Here is a 24,799-nt window from a genome sequence, read left to right as displayed (position 1 = left end):
ATTGACTAACGGTGGTTGAACTTTGATTGCACCTAGTTTGTTTATGCTTTAGAATCTTCTCTTCTGATTAAGATTCACTCAAACTAGATCGAAGTTTCGACAGGGATCTTTAGACTGTTGTTAGTGCTAAAGACGATCTTGTGATGATCCATTGTTAACAGACTCCGTTCTGTGCGTGATTGATCACAAGAGATCCAAGTTGTTGTGTGCAGGTGTTTATTAAAGATCTAAGAAGATTTGAAGACAAAGAAGATATTGAAGATTTCTGATTTAGAGATCATAATCTTTGGTGTGCACAATACTTGTTTCGGTATAAGAGCATCCAACTATAATCGGTTTATCCTTGTGGTAGATTGGATTGATTAGTTGTGTAGATCGGCATCAATACGATTCTTTGTGATTAAAATTATTGATTTCAAAATCACAATTACCTTTGGTGATTGAACATAAGATATATCTAAGAACCTGACGAAGGAGTTTATGTTAAGATAAACAGAAGAGCCTTTGTCCGACTCACATCACTTGGTTGAATAGAGTCGGTACCAAACAGATTTGTTGCTCCTTTACTGTTTGGAATATGAACCAAAGGAATTGTTCCAAGTACGTGATTTATTCATAAGTTGGAGGCGCGGGAATACAGACGGAACTAGGTGAACCATAGGTTTAGTTGCTTGGTCTCAACTATACGAAGTTGGTTTAATTTTGTGTAGCGGCTTAATCCTGAGAGTATTCAATTCTGGACAAGGTCCCGGGGTTTTTCTGCATTTGCGGTTTCCTCCTTAACAAAATCTTGCTGTGCATTTACTTTATATTTTCGCATTATAATTGTTTTATTATAATTAAAGTAAATTACACAAACGCTAATTCCTATTTACTTGATAAGCAATCCTATTGTGTTTGGTTAAGTCCGAATCTTTTTATCAAGTAAACATACTTCGTTGTTGTATTGTCTCGATATCGTATCCATAGACGATCGCACGATGTGTAAACTGATTAGTTACATTGTCTCGACTCAGTCCATAGACAATCACTTTCGGAGAAAGGACTTATAGGTAAAAAATTATAGCTTGAGGTATATTTGGGTACCCTCGCCTTTTCAGTTGTCGATTATACACATTTGAGATTTCGAGCTGAGTTTAACTCACTTACATATTTCTCGGAATATGTGTTAGTAAGCTTTCGCTTCAACCAAGTTCATCTTGTATTCTCGGTATCATGTGAAAATCGCCGAGTAACATCTTACATGGTTTGTGTGATACAATCATTTGGTGTAGACTTGGAATGTTTCGTTATAATTATTTCAATAGCTTGAAAATTGCTTTGATGCTAATAGTGTGCATTCTTGCATGTATGTGATCCATGAACGGAACTAAAGTATGCATACCCATATGTGTACTTGAAGTTGAGAAATTCCGTGTACCAAGTACACATAACGAAATGCGTACTTGCGTAAGGTATAGGTCCGGGAATTTCTGCTGGGTTTTGGAAGTGTTCTAAGTATGCGTACCCGTTTGCCTATTGGCGAACACAAACCCAGGCCGGCTACTTAAGTATGCGTACCCGTTTGCATACTTGAGTGGTTAAAGTTTTAAAATCGGTTGGCTCATGAACTAATACATTTATATATTAAGGAATGCATTATTTGCAAACCGTGGATATAATGTTCATAAATTGATTCGAGTGAATCAAATCGATTTTTCTTCAATTGTGTTCTTGTATACTTCTATGAGAATATAGCAATTGAACAACTCTTTAACTAGTTTCATTTGAGTCATTTGAAATACTTATGATTAAGATGAATAAGGTTGATATGAGAGTGTTCATATAGCTAAAATTGGTTAACTACGGTTGAGCCAACATGGTGTACACGTTTAGGTACGGTTACTAAACCTAAATGAGGGTACATTTCATTTGTGTATAACAAGCTAAGTTCGATCTAACGGTTGAAAGATATTAGCTTGAATCTAATCAGGTTTTCATCTATCGGTGAATATTGAATGCTTTGTTACCAAGGTAACTAAGATTGCAAACCCTGATTTAAAGACTATATAAAGGAGAACTCTAGCAATTGGGAAACCTAATCCCCACACCTACCGTGTGATACTAGTTGCATAAGCTAGAGTCGATTCTCCTTTAACCTTAGGTTTTTCAAGAAACCCTGTAGGTTAACGACTTAAAGACTTCATTAGGATTGTGAAGCCAGACCCAACTATTTTCTCTGTAGTTGCGTGATATGATATTGTTGTTTCTATCGTATTTGAGTACTATCTTCTTTAAGGTTGGCTCGAGATTTAATCTTTGATAGGCAAGATAAAAAGTAGTTACAAACATCTTCGTCTCATCGTTTGTGATTCCACAATATCTTGTTTCGCTACCATATGATTAAGATTATTGTGAGGTGATTGATATTTCTAGGCTGTTCTTCGGGAATATAAGTCCAGTATATCAATTGGTTCCTGTTCACCTTGATTTATCAAAAGATGGAACAAAACTCGTAGGTATTTCTATGGAAGACAGATTTATCTATTCCTATAGACTTTTCTGTGTGAGACAGATTTGTTTATCAAGTCTTCGACTTTGGGTCGTAGAAACTCTTAGTTTTGGGTGAGATCAGCTAAGGGAATCAAGTGTGTAGTATCCTGCTGGGATCAGAGACATAAGGAGCGCAACTGTACCTTGAATCAGTGTGAGACTGATTAGGGTTCAACTACAGTCCATTCTGAAGTTCATTGGTGGTAGGATAGTGTCTGTAGCGGCTTAATACAATGTGGTGTTCAAATCTGGACTAGGTCCCGGGGTTTTTTCTGCATTTGTGGTTTTCCTCGTTAACAAAATTCTGGTGTCTGTGTTATTTCTTTTCCGTATTATATTTTGTTATATAATTGAAATATCACAGGTTGTGTGTTGAATCGATCAATTGGGAAATCCAACCTTTGGTTGTTGATTGAAATTGATTGATCCTTGAACATTGGTCTTTGTTACCGTTCAAGTTATTTCTCTTATATTCAATCGGGCTCGCAAATTCCTATTTGTTGATTGCAGATTGAATTGAGAGATAGAGATATAAAACTCTTTGATATACTTTTCTCTAGATTGAGTCTAACTGTCTAGTTGATTCTCTTGAAAGTACATTGGAGTTTTTCTATTCAGATTGCCAAACGAAATATTGGGTGTGGTTGTTAGACACCCACTTTTTCAGAAAAAAATGAAGAAACTTTGCAGTAATATGAGAAAATAATAGCTATTAAATAGATATACTACCTCCTCATAATCAAAGAAGGTGAAGTTGATATTTAGAATGAAACCATGGATAGAATGATAGTGATAGATGATAATCGACACTTTATCCATGAAAGCTAGGAAACGAAACCTGAAGAAACAGATACCTAAGAGAGGGTACGCATGAAACAAATCATATGATAAAGAAAGTTATATAAGTATGCATGCAAGTATCAAATCATTGATTGATGCGTGTTTTGGTAGAATCATAAAGAAGTAACTATAAAACAATATTGAACGAAGAATTTAACCATTCTCAAAACTTGTTAAAGTAACCTATAGCAGATAAGGATGAAATCAAATCATGGGTAAGAAATAATTACACTTCAATATTACAGAGAGAAACCAGATTAGGGCATGAAAAATTACGAAGTTAAACCAAAATAGTTATAAGTGTTAATTGCATTGATGAAATTTGGAAAAAGGGTTACAGAGATTGAGAAGAAATTCTTACTGGAGTTCGAATTCAAGGGTTGACTTAGGTTGATTTTCGCTTGACTTTTCTCTGTACTTTTCACTTGTGGAATGCGGTACATCCCTAGAATCCTCATATTTTTTGCTTTTTGTAGTTGCGGAAAATCTCACAACTACACCATTTGTAATGATAATAACACAAATCCTAAGTCATATTGATCAACTCAAACATTAATGAAATTATTCACCACTTGACACTAGTATGATCTTCTCAAATGCCTTGTATTGAATATGTGATGTTTCTTACAGAGATTACAAGATGAGTTTGTGTACAACAATGGGGAAACATGAGATAAAGCTAAGTTCTAATGGCTTCCTTCCTTCCTTCTTTCCTTTTTTTTTTTTGATAATTTCCTTAGTTTATCTATCTCAACTGATCTCTCTCTCTATCATTTTTGAACCCTTATATAGACAAATGTAGCAGTAGAAGACAACTATGATTCACATGCAAGATCTTATTTAACTGATTATATTTCAGTTTGTCTTATTCGCCAGGCTTTGGGAGCTGTCTCTATCTGTCGTGCTGCTACTTCGTGCTTCTTCTGTTGAGATGGTCATCGCATTGTCTTTATCGTGCTGCTACTTTTCACACCTTTCATCCATTATCGCACAATTACTCTTCGCCTTTTCTTGATAATTATTGTCTCTTCGTGCTCAAGGTTAGAGCAAAGTTGTAGATTTCTATTGTTACATAGTGCATGTTTGCACAATCTTGTCCTTCAACTGCCTAAAGTAGACGAAAACCTTGCTGCGGGAATCTTGGGCAATCTCATCATTTTTATCCTCATCTCACATGTTTGCGCTATATATATATGTACTTCAGTTTTGCATCATTGGGCACTTGATGTATAGATGTCGTCTAAGGCTATATCACTGAAGAATTATGCTTATTGATGGTAGAATAGACTGTTGAAAATTACTTGCAGGTCTCAGAACTCTATTTATCTTTATTCAATGACACCGGAAAAGGAATACATGCCTCGAGGAATATATAATAGGGCGTGTTTCACACTTGATAATCTGGCAATAGCTATTTTTGGCTTGGTGTAATGACCTTAAAAGAAAAACCTGCGCAACTAATGGATGGTTCCCTTTGCTGTACACAATGTTATCGGAAAACCATAATGAGTCGGGAAGACATCTATACATGAAATGTCTTGGGAAACAATAGTGATATGCTGGTGCAAGGCTCTCATCCAAAATCTTGTGGAAAATCCTGTATAATAGGACAAAGTAAAATTATGAGAAACATGTAGGAGCCTTAGGACTAGGAAGTAAACAATGCCAATTGCATCAGATCTAGAAGAATCCAACACTAACAAGTCAAGCAAACACAACGGGAAAGTTGTACCTTCAAAAAATCTCCAACGCCTGATCAAGCACTCCATCGTCTTCCCACTGTATATCTTTAGCCTTTGAATCCTTTCCAATTAATTGAAGAGGTGCATCTAATGGTGGGGGACTCTGCTCAAAAAAAGCCAAAAAGATTCATTTAAAACATTTCACTTTCAAATCATAATTTTTTTAAAAAAGTTGAGAAACAAATCATCACATAAATTAACCAAAGTAAACAACAACAACAAAAATCACAAACACACAATAATGCAAGAAAAGATTAATGGTGAAATTAGTTAAAAAAAGACAGGATTTACCATGCATCGAATGAGGGGCCAATTAATTCCACGGAAGAACTGATGCTCTTTGATCTCATTGGCTCCGGTTTTTGATCCTAACCGGTCAGCAGGGTCTCTATGCAATAACCCATGGATCAGTTGTCTAGCTGCAAGGCTTACCTATATAAGATGCAAATAATCAAACATCGGCTACAATGTAAAAAAATTCTAACCCAAACAACAATCTTAGCACTTGTGGAGCTTCTCTAAATTCATTAGATCAAGCATACATGTGTCTCTCCAAATGATACAACACTACTATTCTCAATAATTTATAATGGCCTTGAGCCTGTAGTTTAAAATCCAAGATATCAATCTAGTTATAGATCAAAAAAACATGAACTATTTGATGCAGCAGAATCAGGGTAAACTATAGGAAACTATTGTAAGTGCTCATGCTTAATTGCCTAAAAGCAATTTCGGAACCTCAAGACCAGCTGATTCTAAGTTTTTGAAGATAACCAATTCACTAGCATCCCCTGAATGAATGCTTCGAAATGTCAAATTACTAACAGAAGATAACATAAATAACAGAAAAGAGTTTCATTTTTACCGGTATGCTGCTAGGAAACGTCAAGTCTTTGTGCAGAATATTAGCAAATGTTTTCTGCCTGTTCTTTCCCCTGAAAGGTGTACGTCCATAGAGCATTTCATAGAGCAAAATTCCTGTGTACCAAAATATAAAACAAGGAAAAGAATTCTGACGATCATTAACCCATTGATATTCAATGTAAGCATAGTAAAATTTCACATAATTAGTTTCATCATTCCTCCACAAATTTCCTAAATCCTTCGTTGTTTAGCTGTGTAATGTATGAGAACATTGAGAAGTTGACGCAGTATTAGTTAATTGTGTTTAAACAAGCATAGAGTTGTAAGGCATTTACCAGATCCCTATTGCATTATGCCCAATAAATGATTTTTAAAAACAGACAAACTTCTCAATACTGTTCCTACTCAAGGCTAGTTAGATGTCTCAAACAGCCTGCTATGTTAAACTTCAATATGAACAAAGACTGTTACACATGTTAAATTGCATTTCGATTGCAATAATCAGTAAGTACACCAGCAAGAACATTCACGCCGGAACTTATTACGATGCATAGATGAACCAAATTTACAAATTGAAAAAAGAAAAAAGAAAATGAAAGAAAGCCTAATGAAATGCTTACCAAGAGCCCACCAATCGATAGCACTACTATGCCCTGCACCAGTTATAATTTCCTGAAAACAAGTGAACCGTGAGAGTCTTTTCTTAACCATAACTGTGATATGTATTTAATCCATAAATTTTTCCAAAGAATATGTGAACCAGATAAATTATGCATTATAAGGATTTAAAACACATTTGACATTGGTATGTGACATAATTGGAGAAACTGCGAGAAAGATATGAACATAGTATCCGTACAGGAGCAATATACTCTTCAGTTCCAACAAATGAATTTGACTGTGTGATGGGTTCTGCATAAAATGTTGGAGGAGGTTGACTTCTGGACCTTCTCCTCTTTGCAGGTAATGGATGTTCAACAACCTGCCATACAAGAAATAGATTGCAATATTGACACTTGTCAGCATCTAAGCAGTACAAAAAGGAAAGCTATTAACTGATAGAGTGCGCATTTCAAATTTTAATAAGGCAGTAACCACTTGAAACCCCCAAAAAATAAATGTAATCATTAATTAAGCTGACTCGAGTAACCTAGAATGCCATCAGAGGTTACAGCAATTTCTGAGAGCTCCAGTGGTGACCGTTACAGACAAACTAGAGTCTGGAGGTCAATGACCTGGATGTAACGAGCTAGCCCCACGGAGACGGTTTATACCTGAGTATTGGAGATTTTTTAAAAAAAAACTGAGATGTTCTTTGCAAAAGCAGTTGATTTCAATGTGCCTAATCTTACCATAACGAAGAAAATCACAAAAACTAGCATGTGACAATCAACTATAAGTCAGTTTTTATAGGGTTAGATGTCTACAATGGGGCAGAATAGTTGTCAATCAGATAGCCATTCCAATAGGCCAAGGGGTATCTCATTTGGCGTGTCAAAAGTCTGTATTAAGCTACTGTAACATAAAAATCACAGCTTCGTTTGTACAGTAACATACCTGAGGTTTACAACCTGTGAGAAATGACAGATCAAAGTCTGTTAGTACAACATGACCATCCTTTTGGAGTAATATATTTTCAGGCTTCAGGTCGCGATAGATAATTCCTGTTTCAGTTACAAAAAATTGTGAGAATAAGATCTTAGAATAAAGTAAGTATTTTGTTCAGCAAATTGGCACTGATGAAAATTTGAAATGAGAGGGTTTCCCATGCAAAACTTTACAGGATGCCTTACTGAGTTTAACTGTTTAAGTTTAACATGATGTAGACCATAAACAGAACAAAATAGTTTACCAACTAAAAGCCAATTAGATAGAATCACCTAAACAATGAAGATATTCCAAGCCAATTAAAACCTCCGCAGCGTAGAACCTGGAGAAGTTAACCCAGTTAGATTTCCCTTGCTACATCAACAACGGGTATAAGTGACTTTCTAAGAAATGTTTCAAATATTTGATAATCATTTTCATATTTGCATGGCTTGAAAGCTTCCAGCTGTGACTTTTTCATCCTCCGATGGTTCCCAGGATATTATCAAAACTCTATCACTAGCAAAAAATACCCAACAACAGCCAACTAATATGCTAAGGAACCTAATTACTTGGAGCTAAGACAGATGGTAGTACCTCGCAGATTCCTCCTTAAACATTTTCATAGGCTGCTTGTCAAGCAACGCAAATAGTTCTCCACCAGGGCAAAAGTCCGTTATCAAACAAACATGTGTAGCAGTCTGAGGAGTAAAAAGTAAAATCAGTGCATCCGCAAAAGATCATTGTTTTTCTTGTACATGACATAGAAATGTCAACAAAGAATACAATATCATAAATTGTGGATAATAAAATATCATACAGGACATGCTAGTAAGTAGTAACAATAGATTGTGGATACACAATATGCGTGTGACATATGTGGGGTTCACTCCAAGTGATGTTTTAATCAGCTACACGCATACAACGCTGGGAAGAAATGAAATTTGTAGCAGGGATAAGATGTTGCACGTGATACATATCATATTTTGGTTGGTTGCGACAAACAAGAACAAGGGAAAGAAAGAAGGCCCCTCCTGGCTGGCCTAAAAATATTTTGATGAAAACTGGAACCCTAAATTTGAAGGAATTCAACGGTGGCTGATTTCAGTATAACCCTGGGAAGTTTATAGAAGCATAAAAGCATCCAACTGGCCAAACATCATAAACCAAAAGAAATCAAAAATGGCATCTAAGAATTCAGAAGACCTAAATTTGGACAACCTAACCGTAAAGGGGATCGATTCTCAGAGATACTGCAAAATAAAGAGCCTTGTTCATAAACTTGTCTGGTTGCTAAGATACAAACATCAAAAGTAAGAAAATAATAAGAAATTTGCACCTGGAAAGAAGTGTAGAGTGTTGGAAGAAAAGGATGATCAAGAAACGAAATGATTTCCCTTTCGATGCATGCTCGATGAACCTGTGGATGATTCACAAAAAAAAAGGAAACAAGGAGCGGCTAAGTGTTTGGAAAGCATGATTAGAAATTAAAGCAAAAGCTACATTTAAGAAAAGAAAAAAAGAATACTAATTATGATAAATACAACAAATGACAAAAACTCTAAACAATAACAACAGAAATAAATTTCACACAAGCTCTCATAAGTTGTGCCATTGCTGCCACGGTTCACAATTTTATTTCATCTCAGTCTTAGTCAAACCATTCAGCCTCCGTCCTAAGTAGCCCAGATCATATAATGCATGTTTTTGTCAGTTGAGTTCGGTTTTCCAACTAAATGAGGCCACCACTGAGGTCATGGTTCTGAGCCATGCTTATTTACTAGAATCAGACATCTTTACAAAATAGAATTTCAAAGCCTAGAGCTATGTAAAAATCAATATATTAACAGCAGATTACACACACACACACTTAAGCATGCGTACCTTGTTGCGGTTCAGCATAACAGACTTGTCCATTGCCTTCATAGCAAACATTTCACCCGTACCATGCAATTCTACTAAATGAACACTGCATGAAAACCAAATATACATGACTCGCCGTAGATAAATGCTCTAACTCTACATATCCAAAATTCTGTAGTGCCAAGGACAGAAGCTTGTAACAGCACGTAAGAGAAAAGGACAGAAATTACTTTTTAAGCTAAGAAACAGTAAAAAAATTGAAGCAAAGAGTCATGTCTTATTCAACCTTTACATGTTAAGCACAGACGCTTGATCAAAACTTTATCTTAGGTTTATGGAGCCAAGAACAAAACTAGACCTACCCATTACTAACAGTCCAACTTGCATCGTGACCTTACAATCAAACCCTCAAATCCAGCAGCCAAAACCTCTAGTTTAAATAGTTTTCTTCCTAGCTAAAAGCTGGTCTCCATCATCCCTTTACGGAGCAAGGTCGTGATTCACAAACAATCTAGTCATGGCTCATGACACGGGAAAGGAGGTTACAAGTTACAACTGTCACATCATACATGTCCGCATACTTGAGTAGACATGGTTGCTTGTCTGGAAGTAGACAAATTGTGCTACAATGTATCATTCAGAACAAGTGAAGCTAGGTCAAGAACGAATCAGGAGAGGAAGTAAATGAATAATTGCTTTTTTGACCTATAATAAAAAACATTTGTCAGTGCATAAGCCTCTCAGCTCAAACCCCAAATACGAGGTACTCGATCAATCAGCCTTCAATCTTCATAATCTAACCAGAGGTACTTCCAGTAATAGGGTAGACTGCGAGATTAATATAACATGTGTCTTCATAATCTTCCCCTATAAAAAATGGTGCACTAGAGCTTGAGCGCGATGTCATTATATTCTTTGTAAACATGTATATACATTTTTGAAGTGTAACTCTTCTTACTGATATTGTTCTTTCCAATGTGCAACCGTCATTTGAACATTATATATCCCATAAGAAAACAAAAACTCAATTGAAGCAATTAACCAATACACACACCTGCCAGTATCACCACAGCCCAGGGGTCTTATAGGCTTGAAATGCTTCAGACCAATTTGTTCGCCACGTGCAATGATCTACAACATCCAAAAGGAAAACAGGATGAGCAAGGAGAGTAGGAATCCAGTTATGCAGGTGCAATGAACTAGCTTCATAAACACAAACTAAATTTAGAACCTCACAAACAAATCTGCTACAAAGTAATCGAAATTTTCTAACAGACTCGCTCAGTAAAATTCTTTGAGCAAAGATAAAAAACTTGCGGCAAGGAGTGAGACCTAGGGGTGCATACTAAAATGTTCACTGAAGAATGAGTACCTTCTGAATCGCTAGCCAAGAAGCATTGTTCTTTTTGTGAGGCCTTGGAGAGACAGGTTTAGAATGTATTGCCCACAAATCTTCTGGTCTCTAAAGAAAGTAAGTGATGCATTATAAGTCAAAACATATTTAATCGACACCAACAGAATATCATCGCATAATGACGGAAATTTCTGCAATTCAAGGGCAAGTAAGAAGGTCAGTTTTCAATTTTCGGCAAAGATAAATGGAGCCAAAAAATAGATGCCTTAAACATTAGGTATCATTATCCTAAAATGGAACAATTGGAATTCACTGCAGTAATGGTAATCCCAGTATCATTTGCCATAAGGTATCCAAAAACATAAGTTACATAAGATCTGTGTCATGAGCAATGAAGTTATCTACTAATATATCATCAGTTAATTCTCAGTTCAAATATATTATAGCAGAAGAAGTCTACCTTACCAAGTTGGCGTCAGGAAGCTCTCGAACGGCTTCGTTAACATTTTCGGCAGTAGCTTTCACCTGGGAAAAGGAACTAACTCTAAATGAGATACATACAAGCAGAATAACAGGTTTATAGACACATGAACCTACTAAATTGACTTAGATAATTAAGGTTCTAATAAGAACAAAATGTTGGTTTTTTTGTGATTCAACAATAAAGCATGATTGGTTAAGTTAGTGCTTGATTAGATTTAGTTACGCAAGTAATAATCAAGATTGTAGAATATTGAGGTTCTTAATCATGTGATCATGGTTAATGCTACATTAATAAGGTAGCTTAAGGATACATGAGGTGGCTTTTAACCTAGTATGTGGTGTCCCTCCAACTCCAGGTGGAAACCACGGAGGGCACATGGCTAGCATGACAAGCACGTTCATGCAGCCTCTTGCATAAATACAATTTTCGGATTTTACGTTCGCTTAAGCATAAGGAAACGTCTAAACCATCAGACCTAGTTGTCTTAACAATATGTTTCTAGCTTCTGTTACTTCGAAAGTAGCTGCTTCAGCTTCAGCCACTCGAATTTTCGATACACTATCTATCAAACAAGCAATAATATAGACTTATGCACACTCTTGATTGAATGACTTGCAGTATACAGTAAAAGATATTCAGCTAGAAAATACAAGGAGTTAAATGTGGAGAGCGAAAATTATACCAGCTTCGCGCTTTGCTGCTCAGTGTTCTCAGAGAGGCGGCTTCGAAGAGGTTCTATATGATCACTTCCATCTAATTGTACACCAATGAAGTATTGGAGTTCACCCTACAATGGAAAAATTAAGAAATTCCAGAAAAAAGTTGCAATTACTCTAAACTTGATAAAGGCCGACCTTGAAAAATGATAACTGCAAAAAGGAGCAGGTATTTACCTTCTGGTCACGCATAGGCTGCAAGTGGAATAAATTCCAAAATTTCTTCCCTGCAAGTCCCAGATGTTACGTCATTAACCATATGTAGCATTGTGCAAATATAAGACCAAGTATCTCCAATTTGAATATAAGATTTATCAATACAGTTTTGTCGTAATTTGTGCCATGAAAATCATGTCAAGCAAGTCATTTCCACCAAATGATGATCATCATTATCACAAATTGGTCCAAATTCTACAGTATTCATATAAACGGTTGGCTACACAACAGTTGTTTTGACTTTTGTTCTCCTGTGGAAAGCAGCTTGACCAGACCCTTCAACGATCTCAACTTTAGAAATCAGTCGTCCTGACTGACGAATGCACAGTGATGTAAAATTTACTTGGGAGGGTTTTCCCTGTCCAAGGTTCGAAAAACCTCAGCAGTATTTAACTGTCTAACGTAATCACCAGAAGTGTTGCAAGTAGTAAGATCAAATACTGTGACATTGTTCATACATGGATCTGCATTATCTTATGGGTACTATGGATACCCCTGGAAACAAAACATGTGCTATAGACCATCCCAGAAGAAATCCAGTTATGTATTTTAAGGCTTCCGCCTAGTTTTGATGAGTAGCCAATTCCCAAAGCAGAACACTATAGTCGGACCAGATGACCAAAAAGAGCCCACTTAATATATTCTGTACATTTATGGAGATGGTTTATAGGTTTGTGCATGGCTTGCGCTGAAGAAATAGGAAGTAGCAACGATAATTTTAACATGGCATGTGAAATCTTAAACACACTCAGCTCATGGAGAACAAAAGAGTACAAGAGAGTTATGTTAGCCTACCACTCTTTGTATAGTTGATCAATTGGACAGTAATTTCTCTTTGTTCTCGAATAGCATCTCTTATTTTTGAGACGGTTCCTTGATCGGTATCAGAGCCTTGAAGAAATCTACAAAACCAAGTAAAAAACTTATTACTGTTGCCTTACTGGTGAGGTATGCTCCGTGGATGTAAGAGTAATGTCACAAGCAAAATAGATAAATGATGTACTAAAAAAAAGAATCCTTAATCTGTTGCTTCAGAAACAAAAGGAACATACTCTTACCGGCAGTTTCGTCCCAGAATTTCTTCTCGAGTATACTCTGTTAGTTCAAGAAAGCTGTCGGATGCAAAAATCTGGATAACAAGCACACATGAGTCAAATCCCTTTTTAATAGTACCGGAGAACAGCAGACGTCAGTGTTTTGTTGTAGATGTAAGTATCCATTTCAAAGATGAAATACTAAGCAATATAAAATACTAAAGTGCAAACAAAACGAGCTACAACAATCTTCAGAGGATGTGCTGCAACAATCTTGTAGCTTGGTTTGAAGGTTTCGCATGTTATGCGGGTGTTTTTGGTTAAGCGAACACGTACTTCGCGTAATGCTAGATATCAAGAGTATCGCATTTCTAGCTATAGGGGATCTTATTCCCCGGTCTTTCTCCTTTACTACAGGGAAAGAGTAAAGCTACATTTGACACTTATTGGTTTGGGTACCTCAGATCAGTGAAATTACGGAGAAAGCAAAATATATCTAAGAACTGTCATGCCCTTACAATGGGGTTATCGGGTAGCCTAGGATCTGTTATAACAAAATTCTTTTCAATGCGCTCCAGTGTTGTTGCTAGGTCAATCCCTTGGCGTATATCCCTTTCCATCTCTGCACGATCCCAACTGTCAGAGTGTTGTACATCTTTGGTCATTAGAACCTCTGGCTCAAAAGTCGGGGTCTCAATGGTTTCTACTGAGCTCTTTCTTCCCTTAAACCTACAAAAGGTTACAAAATTGTCAAAGCAGATTAACCGCAGTTGATAAATCAAGATGATAAAAGTAAAGTGAACATATTTTATACAATTGGTCATGCATCACTTAACCTTGAGTTTTAAATGACTTTGAGAATGTGACACATTGTCCCTTGATTCTTGAAAAACATAGAATTTCACTTGCATGATTGATTGAATAGAAGGTTGATGTTTTGGACTTGTAGACACAAAGGCAAAAGGAAAACTCTAACTCCGAGCCAAGCTTGGATAATTACAAATGAAATTACGCTCTAGTTCCGCTTGATGTATCTAAGCCACACGCTGATCAAATCAATAAATGAGCTTTGAAACTGTAGTATATCTTGTTACAGATGAAAAGAACCTCTTCTCAGTACATTATATAAAAAGAAACGCGGAAATCTGATCTAAATCGAATGCATGCTTTTAAGAAAAAATCATAAGCAGTAACTGCAGGTGATGAATTCATCTCAAAAAGAAAAAAAAACAAACATGTGAAAGAAACCAGCAAGTCAACAATTAACAAGGGAAGGATTTAGATACGCATATTCAATCAGAAAACACAACATGGATGAAGCATTAATTCGGTGTTTGAAAAGAGTGAAGAGCAGCTCACCCCATCAATGAGTTACGTCCTGATTTTCTAGATTTCTTGTTAGCATCACTTGCTGTACTCATTCTGGATAGTTCACTTCGTGCATCCATGTCAGGAGTATGTCTACCAGGTGTATTCAAGTTCTCAAATTGAACAGATTTGGGCAGGACCATGTTCAACTTGTCATTATCATCAGCCTTTAATGGTGTTCCAGGAACTGTGCCACCAGTATGAGATTTTGGGTGTTTGACAGTCTGAACAACTTCCGTCATAGAATCCATAGCCTTTTCTTTCTGCCGAGCTGAAACACAAAACAGTCAAAGAGGATAATTAAGCACACTTGCAATTAAATTTAGAACTGCTCTTATAAACATGTTGTTATCTGCTTACCATCATAACGAATTAGAGACTTGGGCAGTCCATTTGGTCTCAAGGCTTTATCGACCAAACCTTCTGTATATTTGCTGACCTCAACTTGCATTCTGCAATATCATATCAAGTCAAGTTCAAATTCACAATAACCTAATACAAGAAATTGCAAAAACCAAAGAAGTTGATCAACATACAGATTATCAGTCCAATCATGCTTTAATAGTCATGCAGTAGCAAAAGGAACGGAATCTGGGAACTTTAAGAACCTAAATCACTTGTAATTGAAGTGGTTGTAAAGTCATGGAAGTGAACCGTACAAATTTACAGATACGGAGCTTGTCTTTCTTCCCTGCCATGGGAAGAAAATTCACATGGCTACTACACACGAACCCTGACTATCCAATTCTAACCTTCTAGGGATTTTCTGCTATAAATCTATCTACATTGCTCAACACTTTTTTTTGAATTAGACACTGCCACTGATGCTATTGCAACCAATGTATTCTGGATTCGGAGGGGCTTTGAACATCCGAAGATATATCCAAGTCATGGATGTTAAAGTGCAGTGACTATTGGTTAAGGTTTTTTTTTAAAGGAAAACGATGAGATTGAGAGGAGGTGATAAAGCTCAGGGAGAGAGAAATGAGTAGTTGGGTACTCCGTCCGTCCGTTCTCCCTCCCTCTCTTTTTCTCTAGCGTAAATGCTCATCTTTCACACCCTTTTCCATGCGGGTGAGCGTAACCATTTACTCGCCGGTGTTACGAACAGGTTGTCTGACTCATCTAGTCATCTGGGTCTAATTCATTATATTGAAATCAGACTCGTTATGTCTGACTCAAAAATTATAGAATTATTCAGTCAGATATGTGCTCAACGAGTCAGACACAAAATGATATCTGACTCAAATAATTCCAAGACAGATGCATGAGCCGAGTCAGACATCAGAAAAATAAAAAACAAGTAATACGACATCTGACTCAGACCGAATCAGATGCCGAGTTATATTCAGATAACGAGTCAGATCCAAACAAACTAGGTGAAACATCGCGTGCGGATTCGTATGCTTCGCAACTCAACGAATGTGGCATTTCCAAGTTATAAGATTTCACATTTATTTATGTGTGTTTCTTTTGACGGTTTAAAAGTGCATATTCACTGTGCAATTTAGGTGCTTGTTAACGTTGTTTTTTCAACTGTAATTGGGAAAAAGTATTGTTAACTAGTCATCGAGTACACTTTCTATCTGGTTAGCTAAATTGAGGATGCATCTTAAATTGAAAGAATGCTTTGATATTCTTTAATATATCGAAATTTGACAGAGTAATCATAGAGTGGGAGAACATAAAAGGAAATTCGTTCCAAATTCTTTATGTTAAAAACAAGTTTTTCCCTAATTCATGTTTTTGCTCTTGACGAAAATGAATTGCAAGACTTTTTTTTTTTTTTTAATGTGCAAGGGCGCCCTTGCTCGAGTTAGCCTCAAATTACCAACCGGACGAATAAAAATCCCCATGAACAGTGTAATCATGCATGCAGGTTACAGATACCCAAAATAACATGGTCATTGGTCACGATTGCTTTTTATGAGTAATTTAATGGGGACTGACGGACCCAAAAACCCATGTGAAACATACTGCTACTACAAGTATGGTGCCAAACAAAACAGTCAGCGCCAATATATGAAGTTAATAGTTAAAAAACAAAAACAGTATAAGCTAGTCAAAGTCAGTCTTACCCGATAAACTTGATAACCTTGCCAGTATTATCTTTAATGGGTGTAACTGTTAACAGATTCCAAAATGGTTTCCCATCTTTCTTATAGTTCAACAGCCTCCCACAGTAGCTTTTCCCTGTTTTAACAGCATCTCTAATTTTTGCAACTTCATTCTGATCTGTATCAGCTCCCTGAAGAAATCGACTACAACAACACAGAAATGCAGTTTCAAAGTTAATAAACAGTTATACCATCAAAAATGCCTAAGCCAACATGGGGTTTCTGTGCATGATTACCAGTTTCTGCCAACAACTTCAGATGAAGAATAACCAGTCATGGTGAAAAACCCAGAGCTAGCATAAATAATAGGACACTCAGGTCTTGTAGCATCTGATACAACAAATGTCTGTTGAAGTGTGGCCAATGCATCTTTAAGTTCTTGAGAAACTCGTGGAATTCCCATCGCAGGCCCAGCTTGTGAATCTTCAGATGTTTTTGCATATTCTCTAGACTCTTTTCTTGAATCTCCGGACGACCTTAGTCGCACGGCTTTAGAATTACTGTCACCTGCGACTTCAGATTCAACTACTAGTCCCCATTCAGCAGCTCTCTGTGACATACCATCTTCACTTATTATCTGATTAGTTTTATCATCAACCGAAAATTCGTCTCCTCCTATTTCACTTAATTCCTTGAACAAACCATCAAAAGTATTTGATTTTGAACTCCCTGATTTTGTTATCGGAAATGCCATCCACTTACCGGACGAATTTGTTAACTCTTCTAAGTTCTTCTGTTCTTCAGATAAATTTTCTTTCTCGAATTCTTTTTTGTTAGTGTCTGTAAATATTTCCATTCTTCTTTGAGGATTCTTCGATGAAGAAGCTAAGTTACTTCCTCCTGATGAACCCTGAGGATTCATATCTGAAGACGACGGCAATTAGAACTCGAGTTCTCTGCAGCTGTAGACAAGACATAAAAGATTGATATTCAGAGCATGAAAAAATCTGTAATTCTAACAAAACGAGATTGAATTTGTCGAAAAGTCTCAGATTTCTTGGCCACATTTAATGACAAAGTAGACCACTTATAACTGGCAAATTTCTTACAGTTTCTGAGGCTAAATTCTTCGTGTTTTTCACGTAGAAAACTTTCTATAAAAGCCTCTCAACCTATATAAATGCACATCTTCATGAAAAACCAACAACTTAAAAGAGAAATTCAAGATGATTTTCGTGAAATTTTTCTCTTTTTGTAATCCTTTTATCTTTCTTTTGCGTCCTTTCCTTCAAGTTTGGTGGAAAGAAGAAAATACAGGTGGACAAGGAGATAACATTATGAGAAACCATCATAAATATAACTCTAACTCTACTTGAATCAAATGATAGCCATTGATTTCTTACACATATGCACAAAATAACCGTTGATTTTTACTCTGTTTATCCATTTAGTTTCTCTGTTCCTAAATCTTGGCCAAAAATGGTTCTTTCAGATTTTACCGACAATTTTTTGAGGCTACGAAAAATGTCGATGTGGGAAACAATAATTGTAATGAAATTTCGTTTTCATGCTTCAAATTACGATATCTGTACGGTCCAGTTAATGCCAAGTGTAGAGTTGGAGAATAATCTACGACCACGTTTTTTTGTTTCTTGTGAATAAATTCAAGGTTTATTCTTTGAGAAAATCTACTACAACAGGTAAAAGACTGCGACTGTCAGCAGTTAAAAAGGTTCGACTGTTCAAAGTAACTAAATCTTGGTTTCCTGATATTATGTGACGATGTTTACAAAAACAGTTACAGCACATCCATGTGTACCGTAGGATTCAAGTTTCTATGGTCAATGGTCACATTTTCTTTTTATAGATTCTTTGGTCACATGGATCGGAGATGAAAGAAGGATGATGGATATACATAACGAGGGAGAATCCATGGTCAATTTTATATGGACACTATCCATATAAGATTGAATTAATATTTTTTAGAATCCAAATGATAATGAATCTGAACCTAATATGTTGATGATATGTTCTTTTTATTAAACTCTAAATTCTTATCAAAAATAAGTATAATCCGAGACGTATAATATCACTATCTACCACTTTGAAAATCAACCGTCGAAAATTAACAATCGAAATTAAAATCGGTGGATGATGAGGTTTGGTATACCAAATTGCGCTCATTTTTGGTAAAAAATTTAGAGTTTAATGAGAGGAACACATCATCAAAATATTGAGTTCAAATTCTTTGTCATTTGGAATCTAAAGAAACATTGGCTCAATCTTGTATGGATAGTGTCCATATAAGATTGTCCATGGATCCCCTCAATACACTAAGCGTGCACACTAAAGAAACTTAACGTCCAAGTGTTAACTAACAAAAGCTGATGACATGTGACAATGTAAGACGATGGGAAAGTCATTAGCGATAATATAAGTGATCGTCAAATTCTTTATCGATACCAATAAAATAAAATAAAAATACTAAAAATAATAAACTCTAAACTCAGAAATTACTAAGTATGAATTTGAATATTAAGTCACGTTTTATCCACCCCCGATAAAGCTACGGGTCATCTTGAACCGTTAGCTTGGACCACAAAAGAGCATAAAGATCTTTGGGCAGAGGTTTTATGAAAGTATTTTGTTATAGAGAAAGCTAATTTGTTTAGGAGAACATCATTTCAAGGGGAAAGCCAATATTATAGAGACGTGTATACGGGAAAAATATTTAGTATAATTGACAAATACAAATTATTTAGTATTAATTACCAGATTACCCTATGACCAAATCCACATCCAATTGACCATTGGCTTCATTGTAATGGCCGCCGACGACAAAATTGTTTCACCCAGAGAGGAAAGAAACCACAAGTATTCTTTTAGATCAATGAACGTATTTTGAAGTTTGGTTTGAAGAAAAGTTTAGGTTATGTGAATTTTTGTATTTCTGCACGGTGGATGTTCGACAAAATGTGTCATACATTGTCATGGGTGAATTTTTGAATGACATGTCTGATTACATATATCAACCACAACATGGCCAGCATCATTACCACCATAACAAACCGAGAAGATACAATGGAACAAACACATGGGTATTTGAAATTCATCAAATTTCAACAATAAGGGAAAGAGAGGTTGTGAATATCGACTCTTATGAGGTTCTTGTTAATAGCTGGTAAAGCATGTTAGTTGTTGCAAGGATTTATTCATCGATGAGTTTGCTCTGTAACTAATTTCATATAGCTCCATAAATTTTATGTTCACTCTAAACTTCATCAAATGTTGCACATATTGTCGCTTTTTTGTACTAGTTTCCGTTAAAACTATTGCAGACATGTATGGGAGGGAATATGAATTGCATTGTCCATGACCATCCAGACCTGCTAAAAGCTCAATTTAGTGTCATTATGGTGACCTCTGGATGCTACACATTCTCCCTCCGATCCCGGATATTCCGTCAAGTTCTCGAGCCCTTATAGGCTTGAAGACAAACACACCTAATATAACATGTTGTCTAAGTGTCTAGTCTTTCTCGGTTACAGGTTTCTGTCTCAATTCGAGTGATTTTCAAACCCAAGATCTCTATTAAAAATACTACTAATATTATCTCTATTACGGACTTCCTGTTAGAATATCTTTGGTTTATATGAATTTATCCATTTGTTGTTTTCTTTTCAATTTCCAGAAGTTATCTTATCCCTTGTATCCTTAAAGTCCACGGTTGTCCCATGCTAAGTATTTTCGTTTGCTAATATTAATTTCACGGTATTTTTTATCTTCATTTTTTGATACAAGGGGACTATGCTTTCTCTTAGTTGGATATCGCTTTTCATTTTCTTTAACAGGTGCTAGCGAAGAAGAATTCAAAGAGATGAAAAAAAGAGTCACAGATGCTTTATAAATACTACAAAATAGAGTTTCTTCTTCTAGGCAATTTATAATTGCTCCAATCTGCATCTTAATGATTCATGTTGTTTTTTCTGGAAAGTTTTTGGAGAGAAGGGTGCGATGTATAATTGCCCTAATCTTCATCTTAACGATTCATATTGTTTTTTGGGGAACGTTTGTGGAGGGAATGACGATAGTTAATCATGAAAATTATTTAGGTTTAATCACGGTTATAAAATAGCTCAAATATATGATCAGAATAAGTTAAGGACAAAACTGTAAACTTCAGTATTTTGTTACGGGGACAGATAATTTTTCACTCCTCCCCTTTAATAATCCAAAGTCAAAACAAATACATCAGATTTGAACAATTTTGCTTTCCCACTAAACTAATCATCTTTCCCTATGAAAAAGCGAGGGTATAACAAACCACACCCAATATTCCAATCGACAATCTGTATGGACTAAACTCCAATATAATTCTGAGAGCACCAACTTAAAAGTGAGACTCAATCAAGAAAGATATCAAAGAGCTTTATTTATTTCTCAATACAATCAACATATTGAACATATAGAAATCAGTGAACCTGATTGATATGATAAATAATTTGGACGGTACCAAATACCAATGCCAAGTGTCAATCAAGTTCTATCCGAAAATCAAGGTCGGGTTTATTAACTGATTGAACAACGTACAACCTGTGATATTTCAATTATATAAAAAAAATATAATGCGGAAAAGAAATAACACAGACACCAGAAATTTTGTTGACGAGGAAACCACAAATGCAGAAAAATCTCGGGACCTAGTCCAGATTTGAACACCACATTGTATTAAGACGTTACAGACTCTAGCCTACTACAAGTTAACTTCGTACTGGAATGTAGTTGAGCCCTAACCAAGTCTCACACCGATTAAGGTGCAGTCGTGTTCCTTACGCCTTTAGAACCACGCCGGATTCTGCGCACTTGATTCCCTTAGATGATCTCACCCACAACTAAGAGTTTCTACGACCCAAAGTCGAAGACTTATAAACAAATTTGTCTCCCACATATATGTCTATCCTTTATTCTTTTTTGTTCTGTATTTTGATACAAAGATCAAGGTGAACAGAAACAAACTAATAATCCGGTCTTATACTCCCGATGAGCATCCTAGAAATATTAGTCACCTCACAATAACCTAACTGATTAACAGAAGAATTTATTGCGGAATCACAAGAGTCTGAGACAAAGAACTGTTATGATTAATTTTTATATCTTACCTATTGGAGATAAATCTCGAGTAAATCTTAAAATAAGATAAAACTCAATACGATAGAAAAAGTAAGATCGGGATATGAAACTATAGAGAAAATAGTTGGATCCGGCTTCACGAATCCGGCTTCAAGTCGTTAACCTAATAATGGTTTTGGAAAACCTAGGTTAAAGGAGAATCGACTCTAGTTTGCAACTAGGACACATGGAAGTGTAGGGATTAGGTTTTCCAGTTGCTAGAGTTCTCCCTTATATAGCCTTTCAAATCAGGGTTGCATACAATCAAAGCTAAGATTGCTTGGTAACAAAGCATTCAATATTCACTGTTAGATGAACTTCTGATTTAAAGTTTAAGTTAAGTCTGCTTAGAAACTAAGCAATTAATCTCCACCGTTAGATGGTCCTAGCTTGTTACACACAAATGAAATATACTTATATTTAGATATGGGTAACCGTACCTAAACGTGTATATTGGGTTGGCTCAATAACAGTTAACCGAAGTTAGCCATATGAACACTTTTGACTTAACCATATTCATCTAACACTTCTGTATCAAATATGATGATCAATCAATCATAATAGATAATTAGATGAATCTAATTGTGTTTCAAGTAAAGTTGTTCAATTGTACACTATCTCATAAAAATATTCATGAACAAATTGAAACGAAATCGGTTTGATTCGTGATCGTTCAAAGTACTTATACAAGAATCAATTCATGAACATTAAGCGACGGTTTGCAAACTTAATTTGTGTTCCTTAAATCATAAATGTTTTAGTTCATGAGTATGAGAATTATACATTACCGATTTTAGGACTTAACCACTGGGTACGCGAACATCAACTACGGACCTTGGCCTAGTCAAGCCATTCGCAAACCCGGTTCGCGAACAATCGTTCCGGACCCAACTCAGGTAAACCCGTTTGCATACTAGGTACGCAAACTAGAGTTTCAGACCTTCTCAGGTAAATCCGTTCACATACTAGGTACGCAAACAAGAGTTTTGGAGAATCATCACAATACAGTTCGCATACTGGGTATGCATACCGCGTTGTATCCAGACAAGGGTAATCGTTCCGAACCCTTATTTCAATCATTGAAACATCCTTAGAATACGACAATGGTAATCTTACACATATCATTAGCTTCAAGTAATATTCAAGTGATCAAATGATCAATACGAAACTTCCCGATCTAACATCAAATGACTGTCTCACAGAAATCATGTAAGATGTTCAAGGTAATTTTCACATGATCATCTTTTGACTTGATATTTAGTTTCCAACAAATAAATTGTTTCCAACGAAACTCTTAAAGAATACGATGAACATAGTTAAAGCTAAAAGCTTCCAACGCGTATTTCGAGAAATAAATAAGCGAGATAAACTCGGCTCGATATATCAAATATGTATAATGTAAAAGTCTATATAGGTATACAACTTAGTCTCATTAGAAGATAGAATATAATAGACTTCTGAGTGATAGATAAGTTTCATTCTCCACATACCTTTTGTTGATCCTTCAATCTCCTCAGTAGACCTTCTTCTTCAATTGGTGAAAGTCGTGAAGTATAAATCTCAATGACACATTTTATCCTAATCCGAGACATAATTATAAGTATACTAGAAATCAAGTATTCAGTTTTGATAAACTAAAATTGACAAACATGTTTGAGATAGAAACGCTTACGAGTTCGACTGAGCAGTGCTCTAACACCCTATAACAAAAACCTTTGTGAAAATATCAGCTTTTTAATCTTTTGATGAAATAAACCGAACATTGAGAAGATCCGAAGCCACGTAATTATAAACAAAATGATAATGCACTTCAATATGTTTCGTAAGAGAACATAATATAGGGTTGGTTATGATATATGTATTGCCACACCGATATTGTCACACCGCAAAATAAGAGGAGAACGAGAGGGGACTTGTAATTCTGAAAGAAAAAATTGAATCCAGATAACCTCATCAGTAGTGATAGTTTTAGCAAGCCTTCGATATTCAACTCAATACTAGAACGATATATAAGTTTCTGTTTACGAGAGTTGTAAGAAATAATATTACCACACAAATAAACATAATAACCGGTAGTAGAGCGGCGATCATCAAGAGAACTAGTCTAATAGGAATCTGTACATAGTGAAGAATAATTACAAAGAAGGCGCCTCCTAAAAAAGGATGCCAAAAATAGACGTGTATTTGGGATGACGTGGTATACGCTTAACCAAACTCTACTGTACGCATTGGGAGGATGCATAAATTGGCATATGGAGAGTTTGGATGCAAAATTTTAAAAGTGAGATTTATGGGTCTAGGGATCTAATGGAATTAGGTTTTCCTGGTTTCCCAAATCCTCTAGAATCACCTTTCCTATGGGAATCACTTTTCCAGCAAATATTTCATATGAAGTTCGACCTCTATCCCCTAAGATTTGTTGGGAAACTTACCAAGGGATTTATGGACCCACTTTTTATAATCCTAAAATTCCACATATATACAATTTTAAGATTTTGAGTAATGTCAAAAAGTACATAGACTTTAAAACAAGGGAGGCTAATGAATCCTAAGTAATTTAACTGAGTTACCAAAGACATCATCCCAGAATTTTTGATCCTATGGGATTATATATTCCACAGGATTGTGAATCATACAAACGAATTCACCAGTACTTTATTAACAACATAAGTCAAATCATGACAAGTAAAAAACAAATATTGTATGGCACCAACGATGACTCGATATTCAATATCCATTTATTTAATAGCATAAGACCGGTTATACAGTTATATATATGGTGATGCTGACGGTCAACTTATTTTTTTTTTGTTTTTGACGTATGTGGACATAAAAATCTATGGAAAATTCCAATTTGTTGAATCCTCGAAGGTGATGGGTAAGTTTGCGATATTCGTCAGCACTATTATATTGAAATATTTTGATCTTACGATTGAATTGATTTTCGAAATACTTTTGGAACAAATAAAATAT

General features: G+C 35.7%; 1 protein-coding gene across 1 annotated transcript; it reads right to left on the bottom strand.

Moving 5' to 3' along the window:
• Positions 1–3,957: 3,957 nt before the first annotated feature.
• On the bottom strand, positions 3,958–17,970 carry LOC113283557 (phototropin-2-like). Its single transcript, XM_026532862.1, has 24 exons — positions 17,767–17,970; positions 16,954–17,619; positions 16,679–16,861; positions 14,961–15,052; positions 14,592–14,871; positions 13,751–13,961; positions 13,257–13,327; positions 12,994–13,100; positions 12,160–12,209; positions 11,949–12,053; positions 11,248–11,307; positions 10,801–10,890; positions 10,483–10,559; positions 9,450–9,534; positions 8,905–8,985; positions 8,163–8,266; positions 7,859–7,908; positions 7,536–7,642; positions 6,838–6,960; positions 6,599–6,650; positions 5,980–6,092; positions 5,406–5,546; positions 5,105–5,217; positions 3,958–4,969 (listed from the first exon to the last, which is right to left on the bottom strand). Exons 2-23 carry the CDS (start codon positions 17,577–17,579, stop codon positions 5,107–5,109), a joined length of 2,919 nt encoding a protein of 972 aa, XP_026388647.1. The 5' UTR covers positions 17,580–17,619; positions 17,767–17,970; the 3' UTR covers positions 3,958–4,969; positions 5,105–5,106.
• Positions 17,971–24,799: the final 6,829 nt, after the last annotated feature.

The sequence above is a fragment of the Papaver somniferum genome, chromosome 5 (genome assembly GCF_003573695.1).
Source record: "Papaver somniferum cultivar HN1 chromosome 5, ASM357369v1, whole genome shotgun sequence".
In the NCBI taxonomy this organism is placed as follows: Eukaryota; Viridiplantae; Streptophyta; class Magnoliopsida; order Ranunculales; family Papaveraceae; genus Papaver; species Papaver somniferum.
Note: the sequence above shows the minus strand (reverse complement) of the source record. Positions and strands in the feature narration are given on the sequence as shown.

Excerpts from the sequence above, each read along its gene's own strand:
- LOC113283557 (XM_026532862.1), bottom strand. The coding sequence starts at position 17,579 with ATGAATCCTCAGGGTTCATCAGGAGGAAGTAACTTAGCTTCTTCATCG. Across the intron at positions 9,535-10,482 it reads GGCTGTGGTGATACTGGCAG|TGTTCATTTAGTAGAATTGC; the intron begins GTGTGTGTATTG and ends GTTTTCATGCAG. Across the intron at positions 5,218-5,405 it reads GGCCCCTCATTCGATGCATG|AGTCCCCCACCATTAGATGC; the intron begins GTAAATCCTGTC and ends TTTTTTGAGCAG.